The sequence below is a fragment of the Cherax quadricarinatus genome, chromosome 11 (assembly GCF_038502225.1).
Source record: "Cherax quadricarinatus isolate ZL_2023a chromosome 11, ASM3850222v1, whole genome shotgun sequence".
NCBI lineage: Eukaryota > Metazoa > Arthropoda > Malacostraca > Decapoda > Parastacidae > Cherax > Cherax quadricarinatus.
Window position 1 is genome coordinate 39,312,036 of NC_091302.1, and position 18,962 is coordinate 39,330,997.

The 18,962-nt window shown below is 40.0% G+C and overlaps 1 protein-coding gene across 22 annotated transcripts in view; it reads left to right on the forward strand.

The window, feature by feature from the left end:
- The window catches only part of osp (myosin phosphatase Rho interacting protein outspread), a 595,661-nt gene that overhangs the window by 437,800 nt on the left and 138,899 nt on the right, over positions 1-18,962 (forward strand). For 14 of the 22 annotated variants that reach the window (XM_070084013.1, XM_070084000.1, XM_070084004.1 and 11 more), the window contains 7 exons: positions 421-486; positions 3,767-3,958; positions 8,507-8,606; positions 9,139-9,411; positions 9,703-10,530; positions 12,741-12,871; positions 14,847-14,966. In XM_070084013.1, coding sequence (XP_069940114.1) covers positions 421-486; positions 3,767-3,958; positions 8,507-8,606; positions 9,139-9,411; positions 9,703-10,530; positions 12,741-12,871; positions 14,847-14,966 — 1,710 coding nt within the window. The remainder of the gene's footprint in view (positions 1-420; positions 487-3,766; positions 3,959-8,506; positions 8,607-9,138; positions 9,412-9,702; positions 10,531-12,740; positions 12,872-14,846; positions 14,967-18,962) is intronic. The other 8 variants (XM_070084001.1, XM_070084023.1, XM_070084017.1 and 5 more) reach the window with 6 other exon arrangements.

Below are 18,962 nucleotides of genomic sequence, written 5' to 3' on the forward strand. Positions count from 1 at the left end.
TTACATAAGAGCACTGCAGCAGGCCTACTGACCCATGCTAAGCAGGTACACGTTAGTGTTGAAAATGGTATAAAATACTTACAAGTTGAAGATTGGTACATGTGCCACAGTTGGGTATCTTTATTGATGAAACGTTTCGCCTACACAGTAGGCTTCTTCAGCCAATTTCTGATGTAATCAGTCCATCATCTTTATTTCACTACTACTGTTCCCTCTGTATATGACTGAAGAAGCCTACTGTATAGGCGGAACGTTTCATCAATAAAGACACCCAACTGTTGCACATGTCTTAGTCTTCAGGTACAAGGCTCACTGGACCATCCCGTACATATGTATGTACATATATATATGATGTATGTGCTAGTTTTAAAGTTGCTAATTCTGTATGTGTTTTGACGGTTTGTTTTTGCTTGCTTTCAGCGGTGGCAGCGACGATGGTTCGTGCTGTACGACGACGGCGAACTGACGTATTCCGTCGACGACCACGTAAGTGTCGTTCTCACCTCCCATCCCTCCTTGATAGACGCTCATTCTCAGCATTCGTTTCTTGTGTGCTGGAACACGTTCTCACAAATCCAGGCATGAACGATCATTTTGAATGTTCAGTGCTAGTGTGCTAGGGAACGTTCTCCCTCTACTAGTGATGAACGTTCCTTGCCAGTGTACTGGTGAACGTTCTGCCACCACCAGTGATGAACGTTCCTTGCTAGTGTACTTGTGAACGTTCTGCCACCACCAGTGATGAACGTTCCTTGCTAGTGTACTTGTGAACGTTCTGCCACCACCAGTGATGAATGTTCCTTGCCAGTGTACTGGTGAACGTTCTGCCACCACCAGTGATGAACGTTCCTTGCCAGTGTACTTGTGAACGTTCTGCCACCACCAGTGATGAACGTTCCTTGCCAGTGTACTGGTGAACGTTTTGCCACCACCAGTGATGAATGTTCCTTGCCAGTGTACTGGTGAACGTTCTGCCACCACCAGTGATGAACGTTCCTTGCCAGTGTACTGGTGAACGTTCTGCCACCACCAGTGATGAACGTTCCTTGCCAGTGTACTGGAGTGAGATTAATAAGTTGAGGAAGCCTAGGGAACAAATGGATTTGGCAGTTAAAAATAGGAGAGGAGAGTTATTAAGTGAATAGTTAAGATATCGAGAAGATGGAGGGAATATTTTGAGGAATTGTTAAATGTTGATGAAGATAGGGAAGCTGTTGATGAAGATAGGGGGAATAACATCTTGTAGGAGTGAGGAAGAGCCAGTTGTGAGTGTGTGTGAAGTTCGTTAGGCAGTGGGTAGAATGAAAGAGGGTAAGGCAGCTGGGATTGATGGGATAAAGATAGAAATGTTAAAAGCAGGTGGGGGATATAGTTTTGGAGTGGTTGGTGCTATTATTTAATAAATGTATGGAAGAGGGTAAGGTACCAAGGGACTGGCAGAGAGCATGCATAGTTCCTTTGTATAAAGGCAAAGGGGATAAAAGAGAGTGCAAAAATTATAGGGGAATAAGTCTGTTGAGCATACCTGGTAAAGTGTATGGTAGAGTTATTATTAGGAGAATTAAGAGTAAGACGGAGAGTAGGATAGCAGATGAACGAGGAGGCTTCAGGAAAGGTAGTGGGTGTGTAGACCAAGTGTTTACAATGAAACATATAGATGAACAGTATTTAGATAAGGGTAAAGAGGTTTTTGTGGCATTTATGGATTTGGAAAAGGCATATGACAAGGTGGATAGGGAAGCAATGTTGCGGGTGTATGGTGTAGGAGGTAGGTTACTAAAAGCAGGGAAGAGTTTTTATGAGGATAGTGAGGCTCAGGTTGGAGTATGTAGGGAAGAGGGAGATTATTCCCCAGTAAAAGTAGGCCTTAGACAAGGATGTGTGATGTCACCATGGTTGTTCAATATATTTATAGATGGGGTTGTAAGAGAAGTGAATGCGAGGGTCTTGGCAAAAGGTGTGGAGTTAAAAGATAAAGAATTAAACACAAAGTGGGAGTTGTCACAGTTGCTCTTTGTTGATGACACTGTGCTTTTGGGAGATTCTGAAGAGAAGTTGCAGAGGTTGGTGGATGAATTTGGTAGGGTATGTAAGAGAAGAAAATTAAAAGTGAATACATGTATAGGAAAGAGTAAGGTTATGAGGATAAAAAGATTAGGTGACGATAGATTGGATATCAAATTGGAGGGAGAGAGTATGGAGGAGGTGGATGTATTCAGATGTTTAGGAATGGACGTGTCAGCAGATGGGTCTATGAAGGATGAGGTGAATCATAGAATTGATAGGGGAAAAGGGTGAGTGGTGCACTTAGGAGTCTGTGGAGACAAAGAACTTTGTCCATGGAGGCAAAGAGGGGAATGTATGAGAGTATAGTTGTACCAACACTCTTGTATGGGTGTGAACCACGGGTGATAAAAGTTGCAATGAGGAGGAGGCTGGAGGCAGTGGAGATGTCGTGTCTGAGGGAAGTGTGTGGTGTGAATATACAGTGGACCCCTGCATAACGATCACCTCCGAATGCGACCAATTATGTAAGTGTATTTATGTAAGTGCGTTTGTACGTGTATGTTTGGTGGTCTGAAATGGACTAATCTACTTCACAATATTCCTTATGGGAACAAATTCGGTCAGTACTGGCACCTGAACATACTTCTGAAGTGAAAAAATATCGTTAACCGGGGGTCCACTGTAATGCAGAGAATTCGTAGTTTGGAAATTAGGAGAAGGTGTGGGATTACCAAAACTGTTATCCAGAGGGCTGAGAAGGGGTTGTTGAGGTGGTTCGGATATGTAGAGAGAATGGAGCAAAACAGAATGACTTTTGAGAGTGTATAAACCTGTGGTGGAGGGAAGGTGGGGTTGGGGTCGGCCTAGGAAGGATTGGAGGGAGGGGGTAAAGGAGGTTTTGTGTGCGAGGGGCTTGGACTTCCAGCAAGCATGCGTGAGTGCATTTAATAGGAGTGAATAGAGACAAATGGTTTTTAATACTTGATGTGTTGTTGGAGTGTGAGCAAAGTAACATATATGAAGGGATTCAGGGAAACCGGCAGGCCGGACTTGAGTCCTGGAGGTGGGAAGTACAGTGTCGGCACTCTAAAGGGAGGGGTGTTTAATATTGCAGTTTTATTACTGTAGTGTAAAGCACCCTTCTGGCAAGACAGTGATGGAGTGAATGATGATGAAAGTTTTTCTTTTTCAGGCCACTCTGCCTTGGTGGGAAACGGCTGATGTGCTAATAAAAAATAAAAAATGAAGACAATATACGGGGTTCAAGTAGGACCTGTCTGGCTTAGGCCAGCAAGGCTTTTTCATTGTTCATAAAGACAAATACAGCCTCTCCTCACTTAGCGATGTACTCATTTACCGACACCTCGGACTTATAACGGGCTCTCTGACCAGTATTTATACCTAAATAATGTACATATACATTAGAGGTGATTTCCCCTATTCTGTTTATGTATTTCAATATACAGCACACTACTGTATAAACATTTAAAAATATACCAGAAATGTTATAAATGGTGCAAAGGTGATATTAAAACATTATATGCTCCTCACTTAACGATGAATTCGTTTAATGACGTGGTCTTAGGAACGAAACTCTATCATTAAGTGAGGAGAGGCTGTACTTTTTTAGGGTTAAACTTGAGTTTGTGCACAGAGGAAGTTTTGGAATTGAATGAACATTGTACTAGATATTTAAAAGTAATAATGTATGCAGTGAAATAGATTTAACACCAGACTGTGATTGTATGTTTTCTTGCAGCCAGCGACCATCCCACAGGGTGTGATCGACATGAACCGAGTATTGGAGGTGTCACAGGCTGAGGACGTCACTGGCAATCAGTTCAGCCTGGCCATTGCTGCCCCAGAGAGAGTGACCTTCATTAAGGGTACCTGCAGAGAAGAGTCCCGCTGGTGGATGGACGTCCTCTCTGTGTTCCCCCGGACACACAAGGTGGGGCTCATATATTGAATTATTTTTATGTATATTTGTCAGAAAGTGGCCAACATAGGTTTCACACAGCATCTGGGGAATGGGAAGTAATCAGATTTGATCTGAAGAAAGGGAAGGTATTGCAGCTCCAAGTCCTCAGATCAAGAGTCTTTCAACCACACAAGGACCCCAGTGGAAATAATCACTTTTACTTTTTTAGGTTATTCTAGGTAAATTACACTATATATCATAATTGTACTTATGTGTACCTGTGTATCTATCTGTGTCTAAATAAACTTACACCTCCCTTCCTCCTGGAAGAGTCACACCTTTCAGTGATGTACAGTACGTGTATATTAAGAGCTCTTAGAATTGGGTCATCTCATGTGCTCTTTAATCCCATGATAGCTGTATTAACCTCTTTAATCCCATGATAGCTGTATTAACCTCTTTAATCCCATGATAGCTGTACTAACCTCTTTAATCCCATGATAGCTGTATTAACCTCTTTAATCCCATGATAGCTGTATTAACCTCTTTAATCCCATGATAGCTGTATTAACCTCTTTAATCCCATGATAGCTGTATTAACCTCTTTAATCCCATGATAGCTGTATTAACCTCTTTAATCCCATGATAGCTGTATTAACCTCTTTAATCCCATGATAGCTGTATTAACCTCTTTAATCCCATGATAGCTGTATTAACCTCTTTAATCCCATGATAGCTGTATTAACCTCTTTAATCCCATGATAGCTGTATTAACCTCTTTAATCCCATGATAGCTGTATTAACCTCTTTAATCCCATGATAGCTGTATTAACCTCTTTAATCCCATGATAGCTGTATTAACCTCTTTAATCCCATGATAGCTGTATTAACCTCTTTAATCCCATGATAGCTGTATTAACCTCTTTAATCCCATGATAGCTGTATTAACCTCTTTAATCCCATGATAGCTGTATTAACCTCTTTAATCCCATGATAGCTGTATTAACCTCTTTAATCCCATGATAGCTGTATTAACCTCTTTAATCCCATGATAGCTGTATTAACCTCTTTAATCCCATGATAGCTGTATTAACCTCTTTAATCCCATGATAGCTGTATTAACCTCTTTAATCCCATGATAGCTGTATTAACCTCTTTAATCCCATGATAGCTGTATTAACCTCTTTAATCCCATGATAGCTGTATTAACCTCTTTAATCCCATGATAGCTGTATTAACCTCTTTAATCCCATGATAGCTGTATTAACCTCTTTAATCCCATGATAGCTGTATTAACCTCTTTAATCCCATGATAGCTGTATTAACCTCTTTAATCCCATGATAGCTGTATTAACCTCTTTAATCCCATGATAGCTGTATTAACCTCTTTAATCCCATGATAGCTGTATTAACCTCTTTAATCCCATGATAGCTGTATTAACCTCTTTAATCCCATGATAGCTGTATTAACTAGTGGTACCCCAGTACAAGTAGTGATATTTCACCATAAATTGCTTATATGAACTTTTCATGATTTTAAAATTTTTTTTTAAACATTAGTGATTTTTAAAAATAATACTGACATCATTAACTTAAACAAGGTCTTAAAATAATATTCCAGATTCGCATGTGTTGCATTGTGACAAAAATATACCTCATATATTGCATCAGATGTTTATCAGTGCTACTAAACAGTATATAATGCTAGTGTATAGTACAATTGTACATTCTTTACTTTATCTAACCAGGAACGAGTGTGTTCCAAGGGTCATCACCCCTGCAGCCAAGTCCTAAAACCAGGCTTTGCAGTGGATAGCATGATCAACCAGGCTGTTGGTGTTTGCTGCACAAAGTGCGGTGTATCCACCACAGCCTGGATGATCATGAACTGACTTGAGAAACTTGTTAAGTTCTGTCTTCAAGACAGCTAGGTGTTTGTTGGTAATCCCCCCATATGTATGAAGGGAGGGTATTGTAAAGTCTTGGTCCTTTCACATTTATTGAGTTTTTTCCTTAGTGTACTCATTGCATCCTTACTTTTCAATGGTGTAATTTGCACTGTCTGGCAAGCCTCTTACTTTCATGGGGAATGATTTGTGCAGATATTGGGACTACTACTTATAGAATTTTCCAGGTTTAGATTCTCTCTCTCTCACCTATGTTCCAAGGAGTGTAGATCTAAAATAGGTATTATTGTTCTTTATATAATGTGGCTGCATTATCTACATTGTTCAAGCACAGGGAAGCAAATAAAATCAGACACCCCTACTTTAAATAGGTATTAATTAGATGTATTTATTTTTCTATTTGAAATTCATTATTCTGTATTCAACAGAATTATCACTTGTATTTTAAACAGTAGTAGCCATATTTTATATTTTTTATGGTATGAAACATGAATATTAGTAATACACAGATTTTGTTTTTACCTGTGTGTGTATGAGTGGGAGATTGTACCCTTGTGGTGCTGTGGTGTATGAGTGGGAGATTGTACCCTTGTGGTGCTGTGGTGTATGAGTGGGAGATTGTACCCTTGTGGTGCTGTGGTGTATGAGTGGGAGATTGTACCCTTGTGGTGCTGTGGTGTATGAGTGGGAGATTGTACCCTTGTGGTGCTGTGGTGTATGAGTGGGAGATTGTACCCTTGTGGTGCTGTGGTGTATGAGTGGGAGATTGTACCCTTGTGGTGCTGTGGTGTATGAGTGGGAGATTGTACCCTTGTGGTGCTGTGGTGTATGAGTGGGAGATTGTACCCTTGTGGTGCTGTGGTGTATGAGTGGGAGATTGTACCCTTGTGGTGCTGTGGTGTATGAGTGGGAGATTGTACCCTTGTGGTGCTGTGGTGTATGAGTGGGAGATTGTACCCTTGTGGTGCTGTGGTGTATGAGTGGGAGATTGTACCCTTGTGGTGCTGTGGTGTATGAGTGGGAGATTGTACCCTTGTGGTGCTGTGGTGTATGAGTGGGAGATTGTACCCTTGTGGTGCTGTGGTGTATGAGTGGGAGATTGTACCCTTGTGGTGCTGTGGTGTATGAGTGGGAGATTGTACCCTTGTGGTGCATGAGTGGGAGATTGTATCCTTGTGCTGTGGTGTATGAGTGGGAGATTGTACCCTTGTGGTGCTGTGGTGTATGAGTGGGAGATTGTACCCTTGTGGTGCTGTGGTGTATGAGTGGGAGATTGTACCCTTGTGGTGCTGTGGTGTATGAGTGGGAGATTGTACCCTTGTGGTGCTGTGGTGTATGAGTGGGAGATTGTACCCTTGTGGTGCTGTGGTGTATGAGTGGGAGATTGTACCCTTGTGGTGCTGTGGTGTATGAGTGGGAGATTGTACCCTTGTGGTGCTGTGGTGTATGAGTGGGAGATTGTACCCTTGTGGTGCTGTGGTGTATGAGTGGGAGATTGTACCCTTGTGGTGCTGTGGTGTATGAGTGGGAGATTGTACCCTTGAGGTGCTGTGGTGTATAAGTGGGAGATTGTACCCTTGTGGTGCTGTGGTGTATGAGTGGGAGATTGTACCCTTGTGGTGCATGAGTGGGAGATTGTACCCTTGTGGTGCTGTGGTGTATGAGTGGGAGATTGTACCCTTGTGGTGCTGTGGTGTATGAGTGGGAGATTGTACCCTTGTGGTGTATGAGTGGGAGATTGTACCCTTGTGATGCTGTGGTGTATGAGTGGGAGATTGTACCCTTGTGGTGCTGTGGTGCATGAGTGGAAGATTGTACCCTTGTGGTGCTGTGGTGTATGAGTGGGAGATTGTACCCTTGTGGTGCTGTGGTGTATCAGTGGGAGATTGTACCCTTGTGGTGCTGTGGTGTATCAGTGGGAGATTGTACCCTTGTGGTGCTGTGGTGTATAAGTGGGAGATTGTACCCTTGTGGTGCTGTGGTGTATGAGTGGGAGATTGTACCCTTGTGGTGCTGTGGTGTATGAGTGGGAGATTGTACCCTTGTGGTGCTGTGGTGTATGAGTGGGAGATTGTACCCTTGTGGTGCTGTGGTGTATGAGTGGGAGATTGTAATCTTGTGGTGCTGTGGTGTATGATTGGGAGATGGTACCCCTGTGGTGCTGTGGTGTATGAGTGGGAGATTGTACCCTTGTGGTGATGTGGTGTATGTGTGGGAGATTGTACCCTTGTGGTGCTGTGGTGTATGAGTGGGAGATTGTACCTTTGTGTTGCTGTGGTGTATGAGTGGGAGATTGTACCCTTGTGGTGCTGTGGTGTATGAGTGGGAGATTGTGGTGCTGTGGTGTATGAGTGGGAGATTGTACCCTTGTGGTGCTGTGGTGTATGAGTGGGAGATTGTACCCTTGTGGTGCTGTGGTGTATGAGTGGGAGATTGTACCCTTGTGGTGCTGTGGTGAACTGCTCATAGAACTTAATGTCATCCATTAGAAAAATGTTTATTCAATGTACTTGCAGTATAGTACATACAGTATTAGAATTTACAGTTCTCACCTTTGATTTCTAATTACATAAGTAATCAATGTTGGGAATTATAATACAGTATATTGTATAATGTTATAAGAGACTTGGTGACTGTGTTACTGAGAAATCACTTTTTTTTTTCCTTCTAGCAACAAGGGCGACACAAACGAAATGCAACTTTCCCAGGCATCAAGTCAACAACGGTACTAAAGCAAAGTATGGTGCTACAGTCTCCATCAGCTACACTTGGTAAGTTGCCTATGTGTTGCTGTGCTGTGCTCTGAACTCCCTTAGTGTCATGGGTCAATCATGTGTATTACATGGCAGTATGTTGAGTGAGTTGCCTGTGACCAGCAACCAGAATTTGTGGTGGTTTGTCTCTCTTGTTTGTATCTTATGACTTGCTCTCCTATACTTTGTATCAAGCTGCTCGTCCCTGCTAGAATACTCTTTGTTGAGGGAGGTATAGTAATTGACCTTTACTGCTTAATTTAATTAATTTTATGGTGCAATTCAATAATATTTTAAAAATTATGCTGTAATTTGTGCATTGATTTGCTTGAAAGTTTGTTATCTCTAAGCTTAGATTACATTAGCTGTGTATATTTTTTATTTGCTAAGGTTTTGCTGCTAGTAGCATTAAAAATAATTAGGCCATTTTAATTTATGAATGAAAACTTTGTTATTAAAAATGAATGTAGAATGATGCTGTGATTGTCAAAATTGCATATTTTGGTTGATTTGCTTGTGACCTTGCCTTCACTCCACCTGCTCAACCCAGCACCCACGACTTTCGAGACTCCGATAGGGCAGCGGGTGCGATTTCACAGTTGTACCACTGACCCTCTAGGCGGGCGACCCCCTTCAGCCCCTGCCATGGATATTGATGAAGATGTTTTTCCTACCAAGGACCTCTCAACCACCAATACATCTATCCCTCCATCCAGCCAGACCCAAACTCCCCTTTACCACTCGACTCCCCTCTCCTCCCTTCCTCCATCAACCAGAATGCTGAGGGACGAACACAAAGAAAATACCCCACCATTTACTGAAGGTAGAGTAATTCTTTAGTGTGGGAGGCTACATGGTTGTGTCTCTGTGGTGCGTCATCTGATGACCTGTAGAAATTTTGTCATTTTCTTTGCTTGCCACTTTATGTAATTATAAAGTATATTTTCTCAGATGAATATTTACAGCATCCTTATTTGAAAGTACTGTATACTTCTTGTAAATGACAAGAGAGAATATATAGATGAAAGAAATATAATGTGTAATAAGTACTTGTACTAATGTACTTACATAACATTATTAAAAACAATGTACTCTACTGTATTCATTATTACAGATTATGCAGATAACCCACCAACTTCAGAATCACCACCTACACAAGATAAGTTGAGTCACAAGTTCAGGACTCGCCGTGCAATCAAACGTGAAGCTCGAGGCCTCACACAGCCTAGGAGTAAGTCAGAGATGTCGGCTTTGTTCCCGGTTAACTCGTCATCTTCCATGCCTGCTCTGAATCGTGGGTCCTCTACTACTGGGAGCACCACCACTTCCCCATACTCCTCAGGGGGCACCACCACTTCTCCATATTCCTCAGGGGGTACCACCACTTCTCCACACTCCTCAGGGGGTACCACCACTTCTCCACACTCCTCAGGGGGTACCACCACTTCTCCACACTCCTCAGGGGGTACCACCACTTCTCCACACTCCTCAAGGGGTACCACCACTTCTCCACACTCCTCAGGGGGTACCACCACTTCTCCACAATCCTCAGGGAGTACCACCACTTCCCCTTACACTACTACTATTACTACTGGAAGCACTGCCACCCCATCCCACTCTCCGTCTAGTTGCACTACCACTTCGTCTTCATATTCTACTCCTGAGGGGTCTCGTTCCATCCTTTCCCCCACTCCACCTCTTGTTGACCCTTTAATGCCCTTGGAAACTCGAGGCATACGCCGTGCAGTTGTTCCTCTAACTTCTTTTTCCTCTGTATCGTCCTTAAATTCGCTGTCTAGTTCTACCACTGGAATGAATTCTTTATTTCCCTCTGGCGGTGGCAGTGGTGAAAGTGGTGGCAGGCCAGCGTCACTTCGAAGCCTGGATCCAGGCGTGCATGTCCCTACTAGACCCCATCCCCGCACAGCGCCAGACAAACCAGGTGTGTGTGAACTAACAGTCACAATTTCCTCTCGTTGTCACCCATTTGTTGGATAGAGATGTTTTTATTCATAGGGAAGTGCTAAACTCATAATGGTCATACAATATTTTTTTTAAGTAATTTATTTACTTGTATAGTAAAAGATAATTAATTTATAAATTCAGTATCTTGTTATTTACCACTGCACATTGGAAGCAAATAGCAGTTTAAATTTTCTTTTTCTCATTGTAACAATACAAGAAAATTCTGAAATGTTATTAAATTTTTCCTTTTCTGAGTCTGAAATAGACTTCCGGGTGTTGTGTTAAAGTCAAGAAGTTACTATTAGCTTATGTCCTCATGACACACTAAGTCAAAAAAGAAGCCAGAGAACAATTAAAAAATGACTTCTCATTAAGTACAGCATTTTATTTTGGACAGGTGAGGAATTTTGTGCCATTACTAACCGTTACATTGCATCTCCTTATATATAAATGTTTGTGTGGTTTTATAACATGTTGCTCGATGCAATGCTGAATGGCCCCCACTGGTTTTGTAATTTAATGAGTATGTAGTAATAATATAAAGTGGAAGCTACCTAAGTTTGTTCTTACTTACGCCATCTCTTGTGTACATCTGTACATAAATTTTAGAATAACATCCCATGCATGTTGTTTTAATATGCATAACTTGTTTGTTTTTAATTGCACATTAAACACATTTATATTATATCTGGATGTTGTCATTCATATACATAACTTTAGTGAAGTAAGCTAACTAATTTTAACATAAAATAATAAAGTAAAAATGTTTCATGTAAGATGTTGCTTTCCTCAGTATTTATGCAAGTAGATGTAAAATTAATTTTTGCTGCTAAAGTTTTTCTATGTATATATATGAACACCTGTGGTCAAATGTTTTGCATTTACACATTCATGCACGTCATGCTTGAGTGTCTGCTGGAAATTTTTGAGAAGGAAGCAAAGGTATCCGAGGAGAGAGAGAGAGGGAGGGTTGAAGGGATTCCAGGGGAGGCAAAGGGATAAGTAGCTTGTAGCTTGCTATATATCCCTAACACAGACTTGATCCAAGGCAGAGGCAGCAACTGCCACCTCTCTCCCAGTGTACACCCGTGTGCATGTGCTGCACTGAAAAATTTTATTTGAATTTTCAACATGCTTTGATACAAAACAATTACCAGTACCATAAGTACTGTATAGAATGAAGCAAAAGTCATAATATCATAGTTGGAACACTTCACAACTAACTCACAGATTGGACTGAAATATCATGTTTATGGGTTAGTTGTGTACCACACACTATTGCCAAATGAGTGGTTAGTAATTGAAGTTAAATCAGGGAAGAACCCACCCAAAGTATATGAAGAATGCAATGCTTTTTCAAACAGTGAGCCATTGCTCCAGGTTGGCCATGGTCTCCTTGTGAGCTGTGAGTAAAGACTGGTGGATCATCAAACATACTTACTGAGAAACACTGAAGTGTATTGAGCTCTTCATAACATTTGCTCAGCTTTAGGACATCACTACATAATATGGTCATTGATATTTCATATTATTACTGTATGTTATATTCTCAAAAAATGCAGGCAAGCCTTTTAATCTCTCATAAAAATCTGTGGACTGAGGTTTTTTTTATCCTATAAAAAGCAAGCAGTGTTTTAAAAATCTTGTCTTTATTTTAACTACTGGTAACTTTTGTGAAAACTAGAAATTAGGTTCATATTTATAAAGTAGATTACAGTAGTGAAAATTAAAGTTCTGCTGAACTTGCCCACACTTTGTGAAGGAATCCTTAGACAGTGTTTCAGTCTCTCTTGGACCATTATCAAGTCACTGTTGTGATTAACTAATGGTCTCTCTAAAGTGTGTTATTTATGAATTGTTCCACCCCCAGTATTGTGATTGTGTTTTTAAAGCTCTTTTAGGATTGTATTAATAAGATAACGGCATGATAAAGCTCCTGGAGAGTGAAACGTTGCCACAATAAGATGTCACGTTAGTTCCACTTATGTTCTTTTACTTTCCTCTTTTAGGATTTTTAGTAGTAAACAAATGTCAATTCAATTAAAGATTAACAGTTGAAGGTATAATTCAATAACATAATTACGTATGTGCAAGCTATCATATTAAACTGGAAACCTTTGATAAAATGTAGACAAATGTCTGATAATTTTATTATTGTGAAATACACTATTGAATGATTTAACATAGCAGGTGAGGTGACAAGACGGCAGCTCCTCACTGACTTGGAGGAGACCAAACGAGAAGAGAAACTCAAAGACATTGCTGACTCCATCACAAGACTCCGAGGAAGTCCAACACTCTCTTACATTAACACTAAGGTTTGTTAGCTACTATAATAAAGATTTGTATGCTAAACTGTGAAAGTTGAGAAAAATTTGTTCATGTATAAGAAAAGGAGCTACTGTAGTCTCGTAAAAAAATTTAAGGTGTTACTTCAGGTTTTTGTCAATATTTCTTGAAATTCCAAAAAAATGTCAGTACTGTACATAACAGCAGCAGAAATGAAACTGAATGACCACAAGATAGAGACAGACAGATGTTAAACATTTTTTGTTATGGCAGTACGGTTGAACTTTTCTGTCTCATTTCTTAATAGGCCTTATTCTTGAAACATTTCCTTTCAAATTTAGGAAGCCTGGATTGAGACTAAGCCAATGGGACAATGATTCCTGGAACCATTATCAAATACAGTAAGACTAACAGATCTCTGTTACCCTGCTATCATTATACATGTCTTGAAATACAAAAAGCATGATGCTCTGCCTTTCATTTCCTGTTAAAGTACCTTAATATATTCCACCATGGTGCTGTGCAAAGTGGTTACACATTAAGGAAAAGCAGATCTCTGAATGTGGATGTGATAGTTTATCAGACTGTAGTTTGATTAGTTTAATAAAAAACTAATGATTGAAATTTCATCAAAATATAAAGTTTGGCTTTTTTTTTTCATCAAACCGGCCATATCCCACCAAGGCAGGGTTTATCTTTTTAAATTTAGTAATGTATACAAGAGAAAGGGTTAGTAGCCCCTTGCTCCCGGCATTTTAGTCGCCTCTTATGACATGCATAGGTTACAGAGGAAGAATTCTGTTCCACTTTCCCATGGAGAAGTTTGACATTTATGAGTACATAATAAAAAAATAACTATTTTTAATCTGTATAATTTAGGAATTTTTTATGTGGAGTAAAATAATAATGATTTTTTGAGGAATAGTCTGCTGCTTTGAGAATTTTAATATGAAAGTAGATAAAGCAATAGATTGGTTTTTCAGCTTAGAAGTTTTTTTTTTATAGGAAACAGTAATGGAAAAGATGATTGTTTCATACACAGTACTGCAGATTAGCATTTGAGTGTAGGTGTACTTGCCTATATGTACTCACTTACATGAAGGTGCAGGGGTTGAGCCGTAGCACTTTGCCCTGCTTTTAAACTTGCTACTTGCCAGATTCACACACTTTTACCCTCATGGGCCCTGCGATACTTATTAAAGCTATGTATGGAGTCTACCTCTACCACTTCATCAAGGTCATTCCACTTCCTGACTTCCATGAGAATGAATAAATACTTCCTGACATCCTTGTGACTTTTAGCTGTTCCCCCAAGTTACCTGTTTTCTGCCTCTTAAACAGCCTGTTCCTGACTACCCTATCAGTTCCCCTGAGTATTTTGTATACTGTCATCATTTTTACCCTGGTTCTTCTCTCTCCAGTGTCATTAGGTTCATTTCCTCTAGTTTGCCATTGTTGTTCATAGCCCCTAGCTCTGAAACTAGTTTTTTGTTTTTTTAACAAGTTGGCCGTCTCCCACTGAGGTAAGGTGACCCAAAAAGAAAGAAAATCCCCAAAAAGAAAATACTTTCATCATCATTCAACACTTTCACCTCACTCACACATAATCACTGAAACTAGTCTTGTTGTATATTTCTGCTGTTTCTTAACATGCTTCCTCTGTTGTGGGGTTGCATGCTGGTTCTGCATACCCCAAGATGGGCCTGACATATGGTGTATACAGCACCTTGAGATTCCTGAAGGCCACTGTGTGTAGCTTGTGGTGTTTGTAAGTGTAGATGTGTGTGGCTTGTGGTGTTTGTAAGTGTGGATGTGTGTGACTTATGGTGTTTTTAAGGGTGGATGTGTAGTTTGTGGTGCTTGTAAGTGTGGATGTGTGTGGCTTGTGGTGTTTGTAAATGTGGGTGTGTGGGGCTTGTGGTGTTTGTAAGTGTGGATGCACATAACTTGTGGTGTTAGATATTTGATATGGAAACTGTTACAAACCTGTTCTTGCTTTCACAGCCAGGAGTAGGGGATGTGAAGCCAACACGAGAGCGTGACACTCAGGAGGAAATGGAAGGCTCGCCAAACCATTCAAAGACACCGTCCCAAGATAAGACTGATTCATCTCACCCAGACCATGTAAGACCATGTGATGGTTGTCTTCCATTTTTTAAATGACTAGGGCTAAATCACTGTTTCGAAGATTTTTATGATATGAGAAGTTAGGTAATTTTTAGGTAGTGCTCTACTACCTCCCTTATGCAAAAGAGCTATGTCTGTTCTCTTTTATCAGTGGGCAAATGAATGTAATATGATGTTCGTTGGTGACAGATGTCAGTTATGGGAAGAATGAAAAATTCAAGACACACACAGAATACAAAATACATATAGGCAAACTATCTTGTAGAATATAAACTAGTAAAAGATGTAAGAATAAAAATGGCAAATGATATGTCATTGGAGAACACAGTAAAGCAAGTACAGCAAAGGCCAGAAAAATGACAGAATGGATAATGAGAACTTTCAAAATGAGAGAAATAATGCCAGTGATTTTACTCTGCAAATAACAGCTCCATTCAAGGCAGGAGAGATGATGGAGCTGGAATTATCAATCAATCAGTCAATCACTTACACTCACCAAATTGACTATAAACATTGAAATATGTAATAAAACTATTACCTAATGAATCTTAAACTAGTCATAAGTTTGCCTGTGATACTCCAGTATAGGAGCTTCAATAGAAACTATGTATCGTACCAAGAAAAAAACATTCACATTGCTAAATTTATGAACTGTAATGCACTTAGCCTTAATATGAACGTGCTCCATAATCTGTACCAATATAGAATTTTGAAGTAATCTTAGTCTGCTCGAAATTCCTAGTCATGCTAGGTGTGATAGTAGCCCTTTCTGTAATTAGTATTTTATAATATGTAAACTCCTATAATATGTAAACTTCGCATTGTAATCCTTATAGAGAATAAACTTGATTGATTGATTTAAGGCCTCCGGTATTTCACCTAGATCTAAACTTTTTCTCCAAAGAATACTGAGGGCTTGTGCTAATGGTACTTTGCACTTCTTTATAAATAGAGCATTCCATGAATTTGGTCCAGGTGCTGAGTGAGTGGGCATGTTGTCCATTTCTTTTTCAAAATTTATGGGATTTGTACTAATGTCAGTTAGTTGGTCTGTGTGGCCATCTGCTGGAGTGAAAAATATTTCTGCATTTTCTACCTTGCTGTCATTTAGTGGGTTGCTGAACGCCAACTCATACTGCTCTTTTAGGATTTCACTCATTTCCTGCTCATCGTCAGTATTTGAATCTCCTCTCAATTTTTTTTTTTTTTTTAACAAGTCGGCTGTCACCCACCAAGGCAGGGTGACCCAAAAAGAAAATACTTTCATCATCATTCAACACTTTCACCTCACCTACACATAATCACTGTTTTTGCAGAGTTGCTCAGAATACAAGCATGTTTAGAAGCATGTACGTATGAAGATACACAACATATCCCTCCAAACTGCCAATATCCCAAACCCCTCCTTTAAAGTGCAGGCATTATACTTCCTATTTTCAGGACTCAAGTCTGGCTATATGAAAATAACCAGTTTCCCTGAATCCCTTCACTAAATATTACCCTGCTCACACTCCAACAGCTCGTCAGGTCCCAAATACCATTCGTCTCCATTCACTCCTATCTAACATGCTCACGCACGCTTGCTGGAAGTCCAAGCCCCTCGCCCACAAAACCCCCTTTACCCCCTCCCTCCAACCTTTTTGAGGACGACCCGTACCCTGCCTTCCTTCCCCTACAGATTTATACGCTCTCCATGCCATTCTACTTTGATCCATTCTCTCTGAATGACCAAACCACCTCAGCAACCCCTCTTTAGCTCTCTGACTAATACTTTTATTAACTCCACACCTTCTCCTAATTTCCACACTCCGAATTTTCTGCATAATATTTACACCACACATTGCCCTTAGACAGGACATCTCCACTGCCTCCAACCGCCTCCTCGCTGCAGCATTTACAACCCAAGTTTCACACCCATATAAGAGTGTTGGTACTACTATACTTTCATACATTCATTTCTTTGCCTCCATAGATAACCTTTTTTGTCTCCACATATACCTCAACACACCACTCACCTTTTTTCCTTCATCAATTCTGTGATTAACCTCATCCTTCATAAATCCATCCGCTGACACGTCAGCTCCCAAATGTCTGAAAACATTCACTTCCATACTCCTCCTCCCCAATTTGATATCCAATTTTTTTTTATCTAAATCATTTGATACTCTCATCACCTTACTCTTTTCTATGTTCACTTTCTACCTTTACACACACTCCCAAACTCATCTACTAACCTTTGCAATTTTTCTTTATAATCTCCCATAAGCACAGTATCATCAGCAAAAAGTAACTGTGTCAATTCCCATTTTGTATTTGATTCCCCATAATTTAATCCCACCTCTCTCCCGAACACCCTAGCATTTACTTCTTTTACAACCCCATGTATAAATATATTAAACAACCATGGTGACATTACATATCCCTGTCTAAGACCTACTTTTACCGAGAAGTAGTCTCCCTCTCTTCTACACACCCTAACCTGAGCCTCACTATCCTCATAAAAACTCTTTACAGCATTTAGCAATTTACCACTTATTCTATATACTTGCAACATCTGCCACATTGCTCCCCTATCCTCTCTATCATATGCCTTTTCTGAATCCATAAATGCAATAAAAACTTCCCTACCTTTATCTAAATACTGTTCACATATATGCTTCAATGTAAACACTTTATCTACACATCCCCTACCAACTCTAAAACCTCCTTGTTCATCTGCAATCCTACATTCTGTCTTACCTCTAATTCTTTCAGTAATAACCCTACCGTACACTTTTCCTGGTATACTCAGTAAACTTCTTTCTTTCTTTTGACACACCAGCTGTATCCCACCGAGGTGGGGTGGCCCAAAAGGAAAAACGAAAGTTTCTCCTTTTACATTTAGTAATATATACAGAAGAAGGGGTTACTAGCCCCTTGCTCCTGGCATTTTAGTCACCTCTTACAACATGCATGGCTTATGGAGGAAGAATTCTGTTCCACTTCCCCATGGAAGTAAGAGGAAATAAACAAGAACAAGAACTAGTAAGAAAATAGAAGAAAACCCAGAGGGCTGTGTATATACTATATGCTTGTACATGTATGTGTAGTGTGACCTAAGCGTAAGTAGAAGCAGCAAGACATACCTGAAATCTTCCATGTTTATGAGATGGACAAAAGACACCAGCAATCCTACCATCATGTAAAACTTACAGGATTTCGTTTTACACTCATTTGGCAGGACGGTAGTACCTCCCTTGGCGGTTGCTGTCTACCAACCTACTACCTAGAACTCAGTAAACTTATTCCTCTATAATTTTTACAGTCTCCTTTGTCCCCTTCCCTTTATATAAAGGGACTATACATGCTTTCTGCCAACCCCTAGGTACCTTCCCCTCTTTCATACATCTATTAAACAAAAAGCCAACCACTCCAACACTATATATCCCCCTGCTTTTAATATTTCTTGCAATATCCTGTATGGCCCTTTGTTCCCTTTGTACTTCTTCTGTTAGGTATTACATCCTAAGTTATTGCTCTAATTCAGTGATCTCTCAGCTAAGACTATCTTTCCTCTGTTGCAGCATATTTGTGTTTTTAAGCAATTCATTAACCCATTTTCTTCTTCTGTGTCATCTCCTATGCTCTCTCTCTCTGTGTGATTTTCTTGGTTTCCTCAGTGGAATGTGCTTCATGCATACTTTGTATGGCACTTTGACAGAAGCGTTCAGAAATCCCAATTCAGATGATCCTCTAAATTGCATAGGTCCCCACCCGTATTTCATAGTGCAGGCACTGCATTATTAAAAGCAGTACAGTATTATGTGAAAGTGGAAATTGGCTTAAAATATAGAAGACTATATTGTTATGAAAATGTAATAAACAGTGAACTGGAAAGTATACAAAGATCCTTCCATTCTTGTATAAATTCAGTCTAGCACCTAAATTATTAGAAATTCCTAAATTATTGGAAATACCCTTGAACTGTGAGAAAGATGTATCATAATTTACACC